Source organism: Temnothorax nylanderi, unplaced genomic scaffold (genome assembly GCF_030848795.1).
Source record: "Temnothorax nylanderi isolate EJ_2023f unplaced genomic scaffold, tnyl_v1.0 TNYL_tig0048_pilon, whole genome shotgun sequence".
Taxonomy (NCBI): Eukaryota; Metazoa; Arthropoda; class Insecta; order Hymenoptera; family Formicidae; genus Temnothorax; species Temnothorax nylanderi.
Window position 1 is genome coordinate 259,659 of NW_027249110.1, and position 20,478 is coordinate 280,136.

The window sequence follows — 20,478 nt, forward strand, 5'->3', positions numbered from 1 at the left end:
GATTTACAATTTACATTGTATGTGCCATTCAATTTGTAAACTAACATTTAAAATCTATTGTTCGTTCATTACTCTTCACAGTTTAATGTCTGCAAATATAATACATATCAAATATAAAATTGAAGAATAAATAACAAATTAGAAAAAGATTATAAAATTATTAATAAAAATTATAATTTTGTATTTCGACGAACAATCGCGATAAAAGAACAGCCTGAATGTGCGTCAACTTGAGAAGAAACGCGCATCGGGTTTGTTCATTTCGTTCATTTCATCTCGAATCGAACTCGAGAACAATCGACCTCGACTCGAGCTGAACTTGGCGTGAGTACCCGGACATCCCGTCGCGCGATCCGCGGCGCGAGGCGCGATGAGGCGCGGGTGCGGGCGCTATCAGTCGCCATCTTAGCGGCCGCGATCGGTTCATTCTCCGTGTCCTCAGGGCTCCCGTCGTATGTTCGGCGCGACTGTGCGCAGCGTCGTCACGGTAGGCAGCTAGCCCCCCGTCGTCGATAGTCAGCGCGGCGCACCGGGAAGCGAGCGGAGCTTGCCAGCGGCGGCGGTGGCGGCGGCGACGACGGTTTGCCGGTGCACGAACGGCCGGTGGCGCGGCGCGACGCGACGCGACGACGACGGGAGAGCCAGAGCGGGTCATCGGCGAGTGGCGGCGACGGCGACGGCGGCGGCGGTGAAGCGGCAGCGCGCCGAAGGTGGGCGGCGGTACCTAGCGTCGAGAGCGTTCCTCGTTCCTCGTTCTTCTCCTGGCCTCGACCTCGGCCCTGGTTTTAAAGCACAGCTCCGGCTCCAGCTCCGGCTCGAGGCTCGAGCCTAATCTGCCATCAGTCCTGTCACCCGATCGCCGCTCGCTTCGAGACTCCGCGAGAACCCGTGACGTAGCCGTAGCGCGTGACAACTCGGCTGTGTGGCGTGAGGTGCGGAAGCTCGGAGGCCTCCGTCGAGCTTTCCGAAATTCGGAAGCTGAATAAAGGAAAAAAGAGAGACATAGAGAGAGAGAGAGAGAGAGAGAGAGAGAGAGAGAGAGAGAGAGAGAGAGAGAGAGAGAGAGAGAGAGAGAGAGAGGACATTTCTCGCGACAGCTGCGACTGGCGATCGTCTTTGGGGGCACGGGAAGATGAGCTGCCAACGTAACGCCGGCAAGATTACGGTACCGGACGATCTGCGGGACGTCCTGCTGGAGTTCACCATCAGCTACCTGCTGGAACAGCCCGGCGACATCATCGACTACGCCGTGGACTTCTTCACGCGGCTACGCGACGCACGGCGTACGCAGCTGATCCAGACGGATGGCCAGACCTGCTCGTCCACGCCGGACGAGTCTGTCGACGAGGGTGAGTCTCGGGAGAGCGAGATCTTTCTCTCCCTTTCCCTCTTCCTATCTCTGTCTCGCGACATTTCAGGGGCGCAATTCTGTCAATGATGCTTATCTACAGCTAACCCAATCGAAAGGTCTAAAAACGAGATGGATAAATCCATGATTAAGGTCCATTTTAAATGCAGCTTTGTGATCAAAACGAATTCTCCGAATGATGACCTTATTATATTTTTTAAGCGGAAGACCTTTCATCTTTAATTCTCTGTACGAGGAAAAATTGATTCTGACAATCTATCAAAAGGTCTAAAGTGAAAGGGATGTCTTATATATTACCGTCGGTACTGCGATTTACAAAGAAAGAAATAAGAAGCAATGTCGACCAAGTTGATTCCTCAAAATCTCTTTATTTCGCTAACAACAGCATCCCATTAGCTTTTCTTAATTAAGTTAATAAATTAAGAGAAGATAATCAGCGGGACTAAAAGAAATTTGTCCGATAACAAGAATTGACCATCATCTCGGAGAAATTACGTGAGAAATATAACGACAGATTATTCTCTATATCTCTCTATCCAAATTATCGGAAAGAATCACATTGTTTGCGTAGGCATAGAGAGTGACCGATAGCTCGGTTAACTCATCGTGATTAGTGTCAATCACGACGTTAGTAGAGTCAAGCTAGAGCTGGTCGAGAGCCGCTCGAATCGATATCGGTTGTAAGTTGCAAGTTAAGCGTGTAGGGTCGATTCTATCAACGTCACAATTGACTCGTCGCTGTAGTTTCGATTCTCACTTTCCTTCCGCAGGTGGATCGGGGGCGGAGGAGTAGGCGGAGAGTCGAGAGAGGAAAGATCGTGATTCCGGGGTATAATACCGTATCTATATACCGTAATGTCAGTAATTTACTAATGGCGCGATGGGCAGCGACGAATAATAATTTAATAACACCGAACGATCCGTCGCTTATTGCGCTCTACGCCGTATTCTCTCCCTCTCCCTCTCCCTCTCTCTCTTTTCTTCATTGATAAATTTAACAATACCAGATAATCACCCGGTGAACGGGGGTCGATCGAATCGGTCGATTTGTCTGGATTTTTCTACCAATATTAATTCCGCCGTTAGTTAAAGCGATTCTCCCTTGCCTCGGATCGGAATCGTAACGTCCGCGTCGCAAATGATGCAATATGGGCAGTTACCAAACAAATCGCGCACGTAATGCGAAATGTATAGATGTCTGAACAAACGTTGGGGTGTTCCACTGAGAAATGCACGGCGCGACATCAATACGCTTCTGTTCGAACGCAATTTTAAGTCGGCGTCGAATTCGATGAAACTTAAGACGTCCTTCCTTCTCCTCTTTCTTTCCTTTCCTTCTGCGATAACCGATATCCGTTCTTTTACGAAAAACAATACCGCTCTTCCTACCTCCTTTTTCCCAGGTTAACTCAATTTTCGATTCTTTCTTGTCTGATCAAGAAGGAAATCTCTTAAATCTCTTGTGGCAGAGACTCGCCATGGAGAGATAAATATTTTTAGGGTATTATTGGATCCCCCTCGCTGTCGAACGCGAAAAGAAAGTATCCCTGATCCCTGCTTTAGTCACACGAAATACCTATATTTTTTTTTTCTAAAATTGCACGGATTATCAAATTTTATCCCCCGACTATTGCGTCTCGGCGTCTTTCGACGAACTCCGCCTCGGGGAAACGAAAATAGACGTTCGAGCTAATACCTCTTCTTCTTCATCAACATGTATCTTTTTCCTTTTTCTACTTTTTCCAATTGTCTTTCTTATTGCCGCATACAGACTCCTTCGCGAGTTGCCTCATCGCGAGCCTTACGGTTCGTCGTGATACCTGGTATTACGTCGGGATGTTACTACAGGATCCGCAGGAAACTAATAAATTATTCCGGACTCATTCTAAACTTTCGCGTCTTTCATCATTCGCCAAACGCCGTCCGTTTCCCCGTCTCGGTCGGCCTCGCGGCAATCGATCGGGATCCCTCCGGAAATTCTCTCACGTGGTTTTCCGCGCTGTCCGCCACCCTTTCCCTCCACCTCCACCCCGGGATGAAAGCCCGGACTTTGGACCCCTGTCATCGCCTGGGGCGAGGGGAGAGGGTGCCGCGCTTCGGCCTTGTCGAAGATGCGCGTCCGCGTACGCGGCGCGGAGAATCTGGTAGGAGAAAACGCGCGCGAAGCGGAACGCTCCGTCCTCCGTCGTTTCAAGTTCCAAGTTTCGCCGAAAGTCCGAACGAACGCCGCGTCAGCTCGACTCGGCTAACTCGGCTTTGTTACTTTTCGAGACCTGCGCGCGATTTGGGAAATCGAACCCGATCGCTCTCGCTCGCCCAGTCGCGCCAACGCGGTCCAGTCCGGTCCGGTCAGGCGCTGTCGCTGTCGCGAGGCGAGATTCTCGGATGCGCGGTGCTTTCGACAGTTCCTCGTCCAAGCGCTTAGCCGGCACAGCGACCGCGGCGCGATCTCGTCCCGTCGGCGTCGGCGTCGGCGTCGTTCCCGTTCCGTGCGGCACGATCGCACGTCCCGATCCCGGTCGCGATTTCTCTTCAGCCACGCTCCTCGCCTCGTCCTTATTCTCGCGAAGACACGAGCGAGGCAGCGAGGACCGGCGCGGATCTCGTAGGTGTAATCCGCGGCGCGCACTCTTTTCCCAAGTCAAAGTCCGTGGTTGAAAGTCTCTTCGAAGACACCATCACCTCGATTCGTTCGATTCTTCAGCTTACTCGCGACCGTTAGGTAAAACGCTCGTAGGACCTGACACGTAGAGGGGAAGAGAAACGTCAAGGATATTTATGATCGCGTTATTTCGCACGCGGATGTTACGTTTCGGAGTTATTTACCGCGCGCCACGTTCATTTCGTACCACGTCGGAATTTCTTTCCCCTCACGTAGTATCGTGATAAATTCGTGTCTGTGAATCTACTTGTGAGCAGGTACAGGATATCGTTTACGATATACTTGTCTCGTGTCAAGTGTGCGTGAACGTGCTGCCAAGAAGGACGAACGTGTCTCTCTTGTGCACGTCTCTTCCTTTTCTCCCGCGGGCCAAATGTCGCTCATCTCCGTCATCGAGCCAGTGGATGACAAAGGTGCGAAAGAACGAAACCCCCCGCAGACCCTCCGTTGTCCGAACTAAATGATTAAATATGAGGCGAACTTTGGGATAATCGTATAAATGATAAAAAGAACTGTTACGACACTGAAAATGTTATTGCTTCTGGAGGATATAATATAGAGATGTGCAAACTTATATTCGTTTGGAAAAGATGAGTCTTTTAACACGTCGCATAAAGTTGCACCGTTTTTCACCGTTTTTCAAGAGATATGTTCACTTAAAGCCGCGAAAGAAAAAGAGATCGTTAATTGTCAAAAGAATTTTTAAGAGAAGAACTATTATTAATTTTTCAATTTTCAAGATCAATTTTCCTGAAAGTAAAGAGATTTATCCTTATCTTTTTTGTAAAATTATTATCCTGTTACCAGTAATTACAAAGAATCGTGTGTTGCACGCAACAACGGGAAAATACGTCGTAATCGGGAAGGAAAACGGCAAAATACAATTTTTACCTTATAAGGAAATTCGTGTCTCTTGAATAAGAAAGATAGCATGGTATCGCGCTCAATATATCCGCACTCGACGTATGCGGAGTGTTTCAAGACGAAAGGTCAACACTTGAGAAAGATGTCGACAGTATGTCATTACAGAAAAAAAAGTTTCGACGAGATTTCCACCAGAAATTGCGAAGAGATCGAAGATGAAACTTTCGCGAGCTTCTGTCGCGTAAACTTTAAGTTAAGGGATACTTTACTTCTCTGCCACACCATTCAAAATGCTAATGTCGTAACTCCGAAAATCGCCGTCTATTCCTTCTTCCTTCGTTGCCTGGAGACCGGATTTCGCTGTAGTTAACGACTGAACGAGCCAAGTAGATTTTTGCATTTGCATAATTGAACGATAGGCCATTCTTTTACGCGACTGCTTTTGCAATCCACGTCGAAGACTCGTTTCTCGAAAACAATCATCCAATTACGTAAATGTCCAACTTGACGTGGTAAACACGCATACACAATTGTCGTTTACCAATAAAACACGGGCCTTGGTTTTATTATCGTTCACGACAGTTGTGCATTTCTAGATGCAAATCGCAGTCAACCAAATTAAAAATTATTCGCGTTGAACGGTACTATCAACTTTTCCTCTTGCTGCTTCTTCTCATTAATAAGAATCAGAGTAAGCTGCGCCATTCTTCGCCCACTTCAATTATATCTCGTTTTATATTTTATCAAATATAATCGACATTTAACCAGTTTAATTGATTTTTATCTTTTATTATATTTTCTTAGTTTAATCGTAATTGTGTCTATTTAATCGCGCGCGAAACGTCTCTTTCGTATTTCAGAGCCACCAGTCGGTCGGTTTGCTTCCAGAAGGAAGAGCGTTTTCGCGGAGACTTACAATCCCGAGGATGACGAGGAGGATGACGGCTTCAAGGTATATCATCTCTGTTATTGTTACTGTTCTACAAACGCTACAAACTGTCACGCACGTTCCCGATAACGAGACCGCGCGAATGACGCCATCGTTTGCCGAGGTCTCGCGTCTGTATCTTTCCAAAAAGAAGAGAAAAACGGCCTGGACGACTGAGAAAAAAAGAGTCAAGCTGATTGAATAAATTACATGCCGATGCTACGATAAATTCTATCGATGCAATCACGCTAATGATCGTTCGCGTAATGATGCTCCATTGACTTAATGGCTGCTCGAACAACGGCAGATTTGTCCGTCACAAAACGCCGTTTCTGGTCTCGACACGTCGCGTCGCATCTCGCATCTCGCCGTCGCTTTTAGACCTTCTGTCATCAGATGTCGCAATGGATATTTTTTTCCAGCGTCGAAGCCTTCGGAAGCGTGCGTTTTTTACGCTCGTCACGTCCGAATTGGCGAAAACCGATACGTCGATTGTAGCTGCGTAAATAATCGCCGAGACCGCAAAAAATGCCGAAGCGCGTCGCATCGAGACGTGATAAATTCTGTACGCGTGAATATAAAAGTGACGAAATTTCGACACGAGAACAACCAACGATTAGGTCAAAATTTCCTCGAAGATAAAAATATCGGAATCGATCGTTCACTTTTGGCGCGATGCTAATCGAAGACCATTACGCGCTCTTACGTGTTTCGTTAATTATTTCCGTAGAGCTACGAGCGATTCTAAAATCGGTCGGCCCCCGAAGACGTGGCGCGAAGTAATCGCGCACGTAAAGAACAGGTTTATATAACATTTCGCACTATAGTACATTCGCACGTATATTCGTTATCGTCGGTATTTTTCGCTTCGACGAGGATTCGAGCGACGGTGACGAACGGCTCCGTCTTCGATACAGGAGCAGTTTAGGTCTTTTTTTTTCGTGATGACAGAAAATAGAGTCTCTCTCTCGTTACGAAATGTCGTTATACGCCGCGCATGTATATGTGTGTATATACACACACACGAGGTACATAATGTATATATCACAGTCTATTAAAGCATAGCTGGCGCGCAGTCTCTCCCTCTCTCTCTCTCTCTCTCTCTCTCTCTCCCTCTCTCGCTCTCTTTCTCTTTCTCTTTCTCCCGCGACCTGCTGCCGCGCGAGTGACGAAACGCGGACGAAGAGTTACTTTGCTCGGCGATGCGAGGTCGGCGATGTACCTTTGTGACGTCAGGCCTCGTGTTCGATAACCTGGCACGGACATGATTTACATGTATGTATGCATCATCGTCGTGTGTACGTATCGTACATACGCGCACGTGAATGAGGGAGAAAGGAACGTGCGCGGTGTATGTGTGTGTACATATGTATCTGTGGGGTAGTAAGGGGGTTTTGCGAAGGGTCGCCGGCGACGGGGTCGGGTTCGACGAGAAAGAGAGAGCATTTTCACAAAGACCCTGGTGAATCCGATTATCGTCACCCCGTGGTGGCCGGTTACACGAAGAGGAAAATCGGCTATCTCTCTCTCTGCCCCCTATAGGCCAGGCCGACCGACCGATCATATTTTCTCTCCGCGTGCTACGGCTAGGACAATAGCAGAGAAAACTGGGACACTCGCGATTTTTAGAAAGGCCAAGACAAGACTACTTCGACGTGCGGACCTTCTTAAGCGTTTTACGATAAAAGGGTGCATCAGGTCTGCGCGTTCTTCTTCTTCTTTAACGGTGAATTTCTCGGCCAATTTGTAGTCGATTTTTCCTCGGCGAAGAGATGTCGAGGTGCTTAAAAGAAAAGGGCTTTTCGCGAATCAAATCAATTCAGGACACTGAATAGATAAAAAAAAGTCTCAACTAATTTCTTCGGTTAATAATAATTAAAATTATTATAATTATAATTATTATAATTAAAATTTTAACTTCAGACTTGGGGAGAATTAAAAAGAGATACAAGAAACCCTGAAGAGTTGGAGAGATAGAAAAATCAATTTCAAATATCGGCACTGAAAGTTCCGTCGTTAAAATGTAATACGCGCGAGAAACGGGACACCGTTCGTGCTCGGTGATGGAAAGAATATGCGCCGAATACGCGGCGAAATAACAGTTTTGCTGGTGGCAAACGGTTGACCCTCGACGAAGTTCTAATCGTATACGATACACGCGCCCCGGCCGCACAATGGCGCGGCAGATGGGACACATCGGTAATGGGAACGAGGAGTAACGGTTCCCTGCGAAATTGATCGTTTCTGTGTGCAACAATTGGCGACGATAACGAAACAAAAGAACCCGCCGCTCGCTTCGCTTGTGGAGAGACCGATTACCGCGTGTGCACTTGCCGCAAGCGAGGAAGTACGGCTGGCCACAATAACGGCGCAAGTCGCTATCCAACGTGCGGACCAAGTTTTAAAGACGAATAATTTTTAATACCGGAGGCGCGAGCTTTTACGGGCCAGAAGGATTAAGGTGTAAACGAATAATGTAACGTGATATTAACCGCAGCTTCAGCGAGGGCTTTTCTGAAGAATGAAACTTTTTAACTCGAAGATTACTCTGTTTTCTTATGCACGGAAAATTTATAGCGATTACAGTGATTATACGCCTCGTTCCAGATGCTTTTAGACATTAAAGATTCTACATAAATATTAAACATCTTGTATTTTATCGTAAAGAAAAATACATATCAAAGGCTTCGTTACATAATTTTTATACAACCTCGTGGCGTTTCAGTTATTAATAATTTCGCCAAAAATCCGAATTTTATAAAATTGTAATATAACTTGATAATCCTTAAAATCTAACAAACGATGCGCTTTATCACAGAAATAATTGTGGGAGATGTCAAAGTTCACCGTATCCAGTCTAGCATAAAGGGCAATATCTCAAGTTGTATAGTCAAACTATCGAATTTGCTCGTCGTAACATTTAAAGAGGATTGCACTCTCACAAAAGACTTCATTGCACAGTTTACAGAAGTCAAAAATTCAATAATAACCCAGTAGGAACAAGTAATAAAGATTGAACATTGTAAATAGTCGATATAGTAAATGACAGTCAACAAATAAATAACTTTAAATGTTTAATATATATTTAAAGATAATTATTATTTATGAATAAACGATGTTTTAATGCTGTTTAATAAATAAAGAATGAATGAAACATTGTACGTTTGGCACAATTTTCGCTTATTCAGATTCGAACTGCGTTAAATCTCTTTCTAATTATTCGTCAAGGGAGAAAACTTTCTCGCGGTGACAACGCCTCGAAGAGGTGATGTCTCATTATATCATTCATTATACTAGCACTTTAACAGTGCTAGATTTAGAATATCGTCTAAGCTGCATTTTATCTAAGCTTCATTTTGTCTTCATACAGCTCATTGATTTCAGATGGTCCATCCAAAGAGCGACGAGCAGCGACAAAGGCTCAGCGAGAGCGTCAAAAACATACTCCTGTTTCGTGCTCTAGACGAAGTAAGTTAAACATAGTGTGTTCATCAGCCGTGATCGCAAATAGGCATAGGTGTAACAGCGACTTGGTATATACCCGCGCCAGTTGGGCGAAATACCAAGAAATCCACGAATAATCTCTTATTAGGAGCAATCGGTTTTGTCAACAAGACGATTTGCATAATTGACGTATAATTGTTTCTCTCATTACTGATTGGTTGGTGTATTCAAGTATAAATTACTGGCCATTATTTGACTATTAGATAATATTGAGCATTATAAAAAATACTTTATTTTTTAATATATATTCCATTTTAATTTATTCAAATTTTTAATCTTTATTTGATGCACAGCACAATTACATATATTGAATTATGTAACATCGCAAATTGAGAACCGACGAAAACAGAATCTAAAGTCAGAAAGTTAGTCTAAAAATTCTCGCTGGGCAAAAATCGATTTCGCGTTAGTCAAGAATCAATTATATTAAAAGGAAATATGTAATGATGAAACGCCTTCGTATACGTATATAAACATATTTATGTATGTAGTAGCACGTACATACATCGATTATCACCGCGATATTAACGTGACTCCCGCCTGCCTGCGTACTACAAGTTTAAAGCCGATATTTAAAATCTCGGACGATAATATCGTGCTAAAACGTATTTATACGTGTATAATAAAATTATTTTTGCAGGAACAAATGGCGGACGTATTGGACGCAATGTTCGAAAAAACCGTTCAACCGGGAGAATTTATTATCCGTCAGGGGGATGACGGCGACAACTTTTATGTGATCGAGAGGTAATACTTTTTCTTTATATATTACAGTTAACGTATCGATAGGCTTCTCCCTTCAGCGGGAAGCTCCAGTGAACCAAGAGGGGATGCACACAGTCGATCAGTGCTTTTACTCAGAGCTGAAAATATTCGAACAATAATGTTTAGTAATCTAATTATTCGATTGATCATTTTGTCGGAATTGGAAATCATTCAGATAAGAACAGGAATGTATAATTACCTTACAATTTTCTATCTTCTATTTATTTTCAATAGCCTCTGTCGCATTTCGTGTTTCAGAGGAAAATTCGAAGTATACGTCAAAGATCCCACCACAACAACAGATAATCATATTCACACTTACGATAATCGCGGTGCTTTCGGAGAATTGGCCCTTCTGTACAATATGCCCAGAGCAGCCACTGTCAAAGCTATCACGTCTGGCACACTCTGGGCCATGGACAGGCAAACCTTCCGACGTATTCTCCTTAAATCCGCGTACAAGAAACGTAAAATGTATGAGAACCTTATTAATAGAGTGCCGATGTTGAAGTCTCTGGAGGTAAATATTATGTAGCTATTTATATAATTATTTTTCCGAGATTTATAGAATATATTTGTGTTTTAAAATTTTAAATAGCTCTTGAGTTTGTATTTTAAGATTAAATATAATTACTCCGTATCTTGTTTATTAAAGCTATTCTTTTTCTTTAATTAAAAATATATATTCAAGTACAAAGAGAAAAATATTCTTTAAAATATCAGCTCTTACAAGATTTAAATTGTAAAATATATTAAATTGAAAAATCTTCCAGGCTTACGAGCGGATGAATTTAGCGGATGCTCTTGTACCGAAACAGTATTCCGATGGCGAACAGATAATCAGGCAGGGCGACACCGCAGATGGAATGTACTTCGTCGAGGATGGCATCGTCAGGATCACTAGACTCGGCGAGCACGGCCGTGAAATTGAGGTGCATTTATTTATATTATACATTAATCCGATTCCCCGGGAAACGATCCGATTACGCTGGCGACGAGGGCCAAGAAAATTCTCTCCTTACTTAACTCGGCCACCTTTAATATCCTGCAGATTAATCGTGTTCCGGCTGGCGGTTATTTAGGCGAGCTGGCACTCGTGACGCATAAACCACGCGCCGCTTCGGCCTACGCTGTGGGGAACATCAAACTGGCATGTAAGTATATTTCATTACTGCCTACGATTCCTAAATTGATAGGTAATCAATAACATTGCGCCGAGTAATTGCGGATATCGATATTCACCGCGGTAATCGGGCTTGTTAAATGACAGAAGATAGTTGTGATATCTTTCTCTGCGCATTTAAATCTATTTTGAAATTTTTTGTATACAGGATGTCACATTTTAATGGATTCAGAAAAATGACAATTCTGTATGTCTAAAGTAATTTGTATTACACGTGCATGGAAAGTAGCACTTTCCGTGTGTGTTTTCTGTGCGGAAAGTAACGATTTGCCAACATCTACCTACAAAATATTCCACACGTCATATCCAAAGTCATAGTCAACGGGAAAACCGTGCGCTAAGGGCCGATATCACAGTCTCCGATTAACGTGATCCTCCGATTAAACTCACTCTGCATCTCTTTCTAACTGTCTTTTCGTCTCTTTCTAGGGGGACAGTTAGAAAGAGATGGAGAGTGAGTTTAATCAGAGAATCACGTTAATCGGAGACTGTGATATCGGCCCTAAGGACCGATATCACAGTCTCCGATTAACGTGATTCTCCGATTAAACTCACTCTCCATCTCTTTCTAACTGTCCCCCTAGAAAGAGACGAAGAGTGAGTTTAATCGGAGAATCACGTTAATCGGAGACTGTGATATCGGCCCTAAGACTCATAGCGCACGGGTTCAAGCCATACCTAACGGGTATCAACGCCATCTCGCAGCGCACACAGAAAACAACTACCGACAATACCGCCACTTCGCCTCTTCCCAACACACACCTAACCTAACAGCTACTCATATGTCACTCTACTGTACATACTTGTACGCATAACCTTCCCAAACGGTACGAGTACGGGCGCGTCCTCCCTTTCGTGTTCTCTTTCGTCAGCGCGGCCGAGTCGCGGAGTCGCCGAGTGCCGAGTCTGAAGCGCGAGTCTCGTATCGCGGACAACCGCGTGCAAACTCGCGCCGCTATTCGTTTTTCTCGCTCGGGCATCAGGGCATCAGACCCGTGAGGCCCGTCAGCCCGTGGCCATCGCCGCTGCCGCCGCCGTCGTCGACGCGACGACGACGACAACGACGACGACAAGGCCGACCTGGCCGACGAAGTCGATTTCGACAGGTAGTGGATAAACGTGACTGTGCGCTCGCGCTCGCGCTCGCTACGAGCCTACGCGATACGTGCTATTTGCTCCTGTAATAAATGTCGGTTAAAGTATGCGGGGGGAGGGGCTCCGCCCCTCCCCCCCCCACGCCCCCCTCCCCGCCTGCGCCCAACTCGGGGGGGCTTCGCCCCCCCTCGTTGGGGGAAAAAACTCCCGATTGCTCGTGCGGGTAAACGCACTCGCCTTCGGCTCGTGCGACTACCCGCACTCGTCTAATATACGCACATTTCCACTCCCTTAACCCCCATCCCTACATGCACTTGTAATACAAAATAGTATGTGTTACACGTACGGAAGTTGGCTGTTAGTCACGAGCGCACTAGGCGCACTCGCCTTCGGCTCGTGCGCCTACCCGCGCTCGTGACCAACAGCCAACTTTCCGCACTTGTAACACAATATACTATATTTTATTTATTCAAACGGTCATTCCTTACACTTACAGTTTTGGACGTTGAAGCTTTCGAGCGTTTGCTCGGCCCGTGTATGGAACTTATGAAACGTAATATCGACGATTACGAGGAACAACTAGTCAAAATTTTCGGCAGCAAAACCAACATCTCTGACATTCGATGAACTGTTTCTGGACAAAGCTACGTCGCCATGCTGCTGTACTAAAGGATGCGACACTTTCGTACAGCACGTAATGTATAACGAGCACAAAAGAACTTGTACCACCTATTTCTGAATCTCATCCCGCGTATTTCGGGTATCATCTCGGAATCAACAACTGTTTCATATGACTGTTCACTTAGACGTATACCTATTAAGATTCGTCGATAATAGTTACCAAGTTTATACTTACGGCACACATTGAACAAAGCTATAGGCTGCTCGATTATGTGCGCGTGTATGACGTAACGACACGGTATTAATGACTATTCTCTAAGACTGTATTGGATCAAAAAGAGAGTATTAGTGCATTCTGTCGCTCGCGCTCGATCGTTTGCGAAATGAATATCTTTTATTTATTATTGCTCCAGTGAAAGATTAGAATATATATATATAATATTTTGAAGTCTAGTACACACCCACATGGACATTATACTATTTAACTTATCCCCGGAATGATTCATTATCAAGTTTATCTCAATGTATTCAATCTATATACTCACAAAATTCGTGTATACTCTCGTGCATTATCCATTTTTAAACAAATCAGTGGCTACATTTATAAGACATAGTAGGAGTATAGAATATTCGAAATTGAATGCTCTTCTAACGTTACTTTCTGGCAAAAGATATATTACAAGAGAAATGACCATATTAGTAATTGAATATTAACACAAATCTCTTGCAAGGTTTCTACGAAATAGGGTAAAGTGCATATTTCAGATCAGATCCTAATTCGGATCAGCAAATTTGAAATGCCTCTCTATCCGACTGTACCTATCATATGTGGATTTTTTTCACTAATTGTCTATAGCGATAAGGGATAGCTATAGACGATAGCGAAAAAAATCCACATATGATAAATACAGTCGGCTAGAGAGGCATTTCAAATTTGCTGATCCAAAATATGCACTTTACCCTACCTAATATGCATATCATTCTTTCGAAGATAATGAAAGTAACATTGCCATTTTTAATGAGACAGAACTGTACAATATTCTTTGATACATCCATTTAACAATGTAATATCTTGATAAAATATCAGGTCAGACAATCAAGATTTTGTGTATTATTCGCGGCGAGTAATAAATACGCACTTTGCGAATAAATATGCACATATACATACACAAAGAGGTATTACACGTAACGCGCACATAGTGGTAAAATAATTTTTTAATTTATAATGTTATTTTAATTTTATTTTATTTATAAATAGACATTCGACTCTTATGTATGAATTACTTTTTTATGTATATTAATATATCTTTCATGTTAAAAACAATGCATTCACAGAAGTTATCGTAGCTATGTACATAATTATTTATAATCAAATTAGTATATAATATCACATTAATAGATTTTTACTTGAAAAAATCAATTATTTTCTAGTAAGCAAAAAATAAATTTAGATAAAAGATTTTTTATACATGTTCCTTATTATAATAGAAATCAATAAACGCCAGAGTCGTACAAACGCATTCTATTTCGGATATAGAGTACTCCAAAAATGCATAGAAAGTCCAGAACTAAAGGAGCCTTAAAATTGACTTAAATGCGCGGATATAATGATGCAAAACGAATATGTATGCATTGCGCGTGTACATGCACAAAGTAATATAAAAGAACACATATATAGAAACATGCATACATAAATGTGAAATGAGAGAAGAAAGGGCACTTTTTAATTGCTTTGTACTTGCATATATCAAGATTAGGTAAAAAAGGTAAATTTTATCGTAAAAAGGTAACCGCGCGTTTAAGCCAACGTTAAATTCAAGTGTGTCTTGCCGATAAATAATGGTAACTCGAGGATCGATTACGAGAATCCGTCAACTTATTTTTATTACAGTACGGGACACGTTACGTGTATGATGATATACGTCTATCATCGTGATAAAAGTCCAGTCGAAAACCGATTCGATTATAGTAATGGACAGGTGCGAATGCTAGTCACTTTTTATGACCGTGTTCTTGTCACATTGTCTTCTGGCAATTACATTGGTCACGAAAAAAGAAAAGATACTTTTTAATACGGTGAACTGTGTATTTACCACGTAACTGAAACTCGCGATGAAGCGGCAGGGCTTTTTAAATAATATCACAATCGTGTGAGGGAGAAGAGGGAGACTCCTATGAAAGTGAAATAGAGAGAGAATAATATAGGAATTGTTAATAACTGTTGTATTATCAATTATTCTTCACGTGCGACACTGATGCCTTGCGTGGCCTTTAACTTTGTTTCCATGCAAAGCTCATTCTCTTATAAACAGGTTATAAGTGGCTTAACCAAATCTCTAGAAATTTTTCAAATAAATAGTTGAATAAATTAAATTAATATTTCAACGATCTAAAAGTAATTCGCATTTTAAAACGTTAACAGTTGAAAAGCAGTTTGTGACATAATATCAGTATCTTTAGTCTTCCACTGTATCTCCAGGCTGTGATATTATTTTCGACTGAGTATTTCATTCCTTTCTTGTAATTTCTCATAAGAGAAAATCGTAAAAAAATATTGTAATCGTTATCGAATTTGCGAGGCATCAAACGGATGGATTGTTTTAAATGATTCAACCAACGTATCTCTTATATATGTAAGTGCAACAGAGATTTTAATGGATTAACAAAAGTGACTTGATCATTGTTAGACACGAGAAACTCTACACGTATAAAAGAAAAAAAAAGAAAAGAAAATAAAAAGAGCTAATTCGCATACTGAGTAAACTCGATACGCATAAGTACTTACTTGTGTTAGATTACATTCGCTAAATTAAGTGTGAAGTATTGAAGTTAGAATCTGTCCAATTCGCATTGCTGTATGTATCTATCATGAGACTTATCTTATGTGTTGCGTGTTGTGGTTTATGAGTGTGGATGTGTTTGTGCATGTGTGTATGTGACGATCGAGCCAGTAATTTGTTAATTTATGTTGCTACTATTGATAGTTTACACTCTCCAATAGTTGTATAATTCATGTTATCGTCATTAAAGGTAATGCAATACACCGAAATATGTCCTACGGATAAATATTGTAATAGTAGTATGCCTTATTGTGCCACTGGATCTTCGTCTTTCTGCTTTCAAAGGGAGAAAGATTTATGAAATATCGAAGATACAGATTTCGTCGTACATCCGCGATCTACGCTGCTGGATAAAACGATTCGACACTTTAGTAAATTTTCATAAATGCCTTCATAAGTCAATAACATTAGCGAATTAAAAATTGCATATGAACGGCAAGACATTGACAAGGATTATATGAGATAACTAAGAAAAGATTTACTTAAAGAATGATTCAGAATAACTTTCTTATTAATACAGAGAAAAAGTATTGAATTTTATTTTTATCTACAATATTTTTCCAAGAATGTATCTTGTAATTTATAGTCCAATTTAAAATTCCGTTATTTCCCTTTTAGCTAGAAATTGATTGCAAATTTTATTTATTAAAACATTATTTAACATTGACATTTTTATTTGTCATATAATGCTATTTGATATAAAATCGTGCCCCAGGAATTTTCACGGTGTTTTATCATTATGTCCAGCAATGTATTATGTATCCACATGCTATATCCAGCGATGGGCGTTCGATTCTCTTTCTCTCGCAAGTTTTCAAGCAATTCTGCTAGCCTAAAGTTTCGAATGATTTTGAATATTATATGGAAATTATTAATTTTAATGAATCTTCAACATCTTAAAGAACTTGCTAGTGTTTTAGAAAATCATTAAAATTTTAAAAGATAATTTGATAGAACGATAGAAATTTAATTTTATGTATCAATATTTGAACGAATACATTTATTAAAGCTATGAATTATTGCGATTAGTTAATTATCATGACTACATTACATGGAAAATAATTTTAATTATTTTCTTAATGTAGATTTATCGTAAAAATTTTTAATAAACGCAAATGTTTTAAGATGAAACTTGAAGAGGCTTTTAAAATGATCTTTCACTAGTTTTTCAAGAACTTTTTATTTCAGATAATATTCGAAATATTTCAAAACTTTTGTCGTAATGATTTAAAGCACTTGTTTCAGTCCATCACTAAAGCTACATTGCAATTCTAGTCCTGAATGACATGCGACATAGAGAAGTGTTTCCGACCAAATAGCACGTATCGAATCAGAGAGTTGATGAATTGACGGCGGTAATAATATCCGTAACGGCTAATAATGTGCCAGTAATACTTAGTTTTCTCATTTGACTTGTGTTTTTCCTTGTGCAACGATATTCCTAATGTTTTTTTTTTTTTTGTTTTAATTTATCAAACGTAGCGCGTCAGTAGCTGTTATGTATATGTATTAGCAATGTGTCATTGTGCATGTAACAATGCACTTTGCATCGGACCAATTTCAAGGAGCAATTGAGCTTGCGACTATCTTTTCTTCCTTTTGCTCGTATTCCTTCGTACCGTATACAGCGTATTCTTCGCCGATGTAAAAACCCATTGTATGGAGAATTTCAAAATATCATGCGTATACTAATAACTTTACTGCCCCTGCCGTGAGTCATGGTGATTTAAATATTATTTCCACGCGCGTGCACCGTGACCGTAAAATATATTTATACAAAGTTGGAGGTTGGAGCCCTGTACATGGCTCAACAGATATCTGCGAAAAGTAAATTTTCAAGTAATTCTCAAATCCCCGTATTAATGCAATTAAGGAAAGCAATACGAGTCTCAAACTCGATTGCGTGCTGACAATCGTCCGGTGTCATCATACAAGAACGCTTGTATTATTAAAACTATCTTGATACTTTCTACCGTTACTTATTTCTTCTTTTAGAAATCTCTATTAGCATTTAAATATCGACACTTTCTTCGTTCTTAATCCACACTGTACTTGTCTCTTCATACTTGGATGCTGATAATATTAATGTTTCGCCACGAAAAAAGAAAGAGATTATGCTTTTAAATTCCTTTGACAGCGACAGCATGTAAGTTAGCGCGTCGCGGATGCTAATGTGCAATTAGAGTAAAATGAAAGAGAAGAGTACACTTCCCCTATTTGCGGTTATATATGAACAATCGGGCAAAAATTGGGACGTTCGAGGGCCCAGAAGTATGTACGTCTCTCTCTTTGCGTGTTCCCGTTGTGTCCCATTTTCCATTATGTCTTCGAACCAAAGCATGATAAAGAGGAACCTCTCTGATTGTACTGTGAATGTTGAATAAATTTAGAATATATAATTAGCCTTAAAATGTGTCTGTGTACACGTTGCTTGAAGCGTATTATATACATATAGCGGATAACATCAGAATGGTTCTCCTTGTGTTCCATTAGTAATATAAGTCTTTTAGCGAATTTCTCGAATGAGTTGTAACGTGCCGTTTAAAGCGAACCGCGTCAAAGCTTTACTGCAAAGTGTATTTTTTATTTTGTAATTCGTTCGACGACGTATCCGCCTGGTGTGTCAAAATTCTTTGTAAAACGACAAAATGAGAAAAGAGACACACACTTAGATACGTAACCGTTCTTTAAGAACAATCGGTATATCCGTATACATATCGCTTATTTTATATTTTAATAAGACTTCGCAAAGTTTCTTTTAAACGCGCGTATATAGACCCATTATTATTGTCCAGTCCGTATCCTATATGTTTGATAATATTGTTTGGAGTGCGGCCCTCCTCCCTTGTACATTTAATAGATTTTATACACATATGCGCATACGTAGAAACGCGTTTCTAGCTACAACAAACTGTTGTAAATTACAAGATAGTACTTACGTACTTAACGCCCCTTCGTTTCGCAATGTGTTATAGTATTGTATAACGAAATATGCGCATATATATATATATATATATATATATATATATATATATGTGTGTGCATATATATGTGCATATACCTATAGTATATTGTACACAATTGTTAGATATATAGCATATATATCTAAAGTGTATATACATATACACGTTAGGTATGCATGCAAATATACGAATATATATATATATATATAAAATATCAGTATATATGTCGACACTCGTTTCCAGCTGGTCTGATCGGGTATCATTCTAATAATTATAATGCGTTGATCTGGCAGCGATATGATTCGAAGTAATCTAGAACCGAATGCGCAATCGCACGATCCGATTTATTGTACGATACAATGCAGATGTATGTCTATATATAATTTGTTAATATGTATCGAGAAGTAAATAGATTTTACTAAAGATTCTGTATGCTGAGCAGCAGGTTTATCTACGTACAATAGATAGATGTAAACTGAGGTAATATCGATAATTGAAGGACGAGGGTAAATTGAACGAGTATTTTGTGCTTTGTAATATAAATTTGTAAGACGCGCGATCACATGTCGTCCAGTCTCTTTTTCTCTTTCCGAGATCCGATAATACAAAAATTCATTTATACAAAGAAAACGAATCTCGCCGCAAGCGCTCACAGACTTGTAATGTTTATAACAATATTATGCTTACATTATATGGGCCAAGATAGAGCAATCGAATAATCGATAACTGAAAATCAGAAAGTTCGCCTTTGTATGCCTGTACCTCAGCGATACTTAGCAGCTAATTATGTTTCTTATTCAATTGTATTGTGTATTATTTGTGATTGTTATATTCGACGATTCGGATCAAATCACAATATCTTCAGACATATTTTCATCTAACATACTCGTTAGAACTAAAGATTCGAATCTTATTAAAAAATTATTCTAATTTGAATGATTATTAATCATTATCATACCAAGTTTTTTCTTATTGAATATTTTCTAATTAAATATCTTTTCCAAGTGTTTCTGCTCGATGCAAAAGTGGGGAACAGATTTCTAACGACATATCTATATTTGTTCAACAACACGTATCGGTATCGAGATTCACAGCTATACCGAGAAACTGGAATTAATCGAATGAGCTTGTCCATGCATACAGCTGATGTAATTATCATTATAATCATCTTCTCGTACAGGATGTCGTAGAAAAGTTGGATGCTGTTTTAAAGGTTGTGCTTATCGAAACGAGAGGAGAGCAACTCGCATAAACCGGATCTCCCAAGTTGAGAGTTACGTTATAGTCTTTGCGTCTCTACAGTCATCGTCATTGCAGTTCGCATCAACTTTTATGTATCAACTTTTACCATCACAACATTCCCTTTAAACAGCTTCCAAATCCTTTCCGCGATACTCGACGTGTACGCGTCTCGTCACGCGTAAGCTGAGCTCGGACGTTCATGTGCGTATTTTCGCGATGGAGCCTAAGCGCGGTTGTAAACCAAAGTCAAGTCTCAGATGCATACAATGGAAAATAAATATTTGGTGTGTCTCCCTTTATGCTTGATCAGCCAACATTTCGTACACGCTTGTCACAGCGTCACTGCCCGAGATTTAAGTAGCGGCATTTGATATATCCCCCGTGTAACACCGTGTCTCACAGTCGTCGTGGTTTCATATAGCTCGGCACGAAGAATTCTATA

The 20,478-nt window shown here is 40.8% G+C and overlaps 1 protein-coding gene across 2 annotated transcripts; it reads left to right on the forward strand.

Moving 5' to 3' along the window:
* Window positions 1–375: 375 nt before the first annotated feature.
* Pka-r2 (cAMP-dependent protein kinase type II regulatory subunit) lies at window positions 376–19,730 on the forward strand. Of its 2 annotated transcripts, none has more exons than XM_071705900.1 (8): window positions 376–1,349; window positions 5,756–5,847; window positions 9,208–9,291; window positions 9,968–10,074; window positions 10,351–10,612; window positions 10,866–11,024; window positions 11,144–11,246; window positions 12,867–19,730. In XM_071705900.1, the coding sequence occupies exons 1-8, from the start codon at window positions 1,133–1,135 to the stop codon at window positions 12,995–12,997; spliced, it is 1,155 nt and encodes a 384-aa protein (XP_071562001.1). In that variant the 5' UTR covers window positions 376–1,132; the 3' UTR covers window positions 12,998–19,730. The 2 variants fall into 2 exon arrangements, with proteins under 2 accessions (XP_071562001.1, XP_071562002.1); XM_071705901.1 differs by lacking the exon at window positions 376–1,349 and adding an exon at window positions 3,696–4,444.
* Window positions 19,731–20,478: the final 748 nt, after the last annotated feature.

Bases quoted from the DNA above. Each gene is read 5' to 3' on its own strand.
- Pka-r2 (XM_071705900.1), top strand. From the start codon at position 1,133: ATGAGCTGCCAACGTAACGCCGGCAAGATTACGGTACCGGACGATCTG. The intron at 10,075-10,350 runs GTAATACTTTTT...TTCGTGTTTCAG, and splicing joins AACTTTTATGTGATCGAGAG to AGGAAAATTCGAAGTATACG. The intron at 11,025-11,143 runs GTGCATTTATTT...AATATCCTGCAG, and splicing joins AGCACGGCCGTGAAATTGAG to ATTAATCGTGTTCCGGCTGG.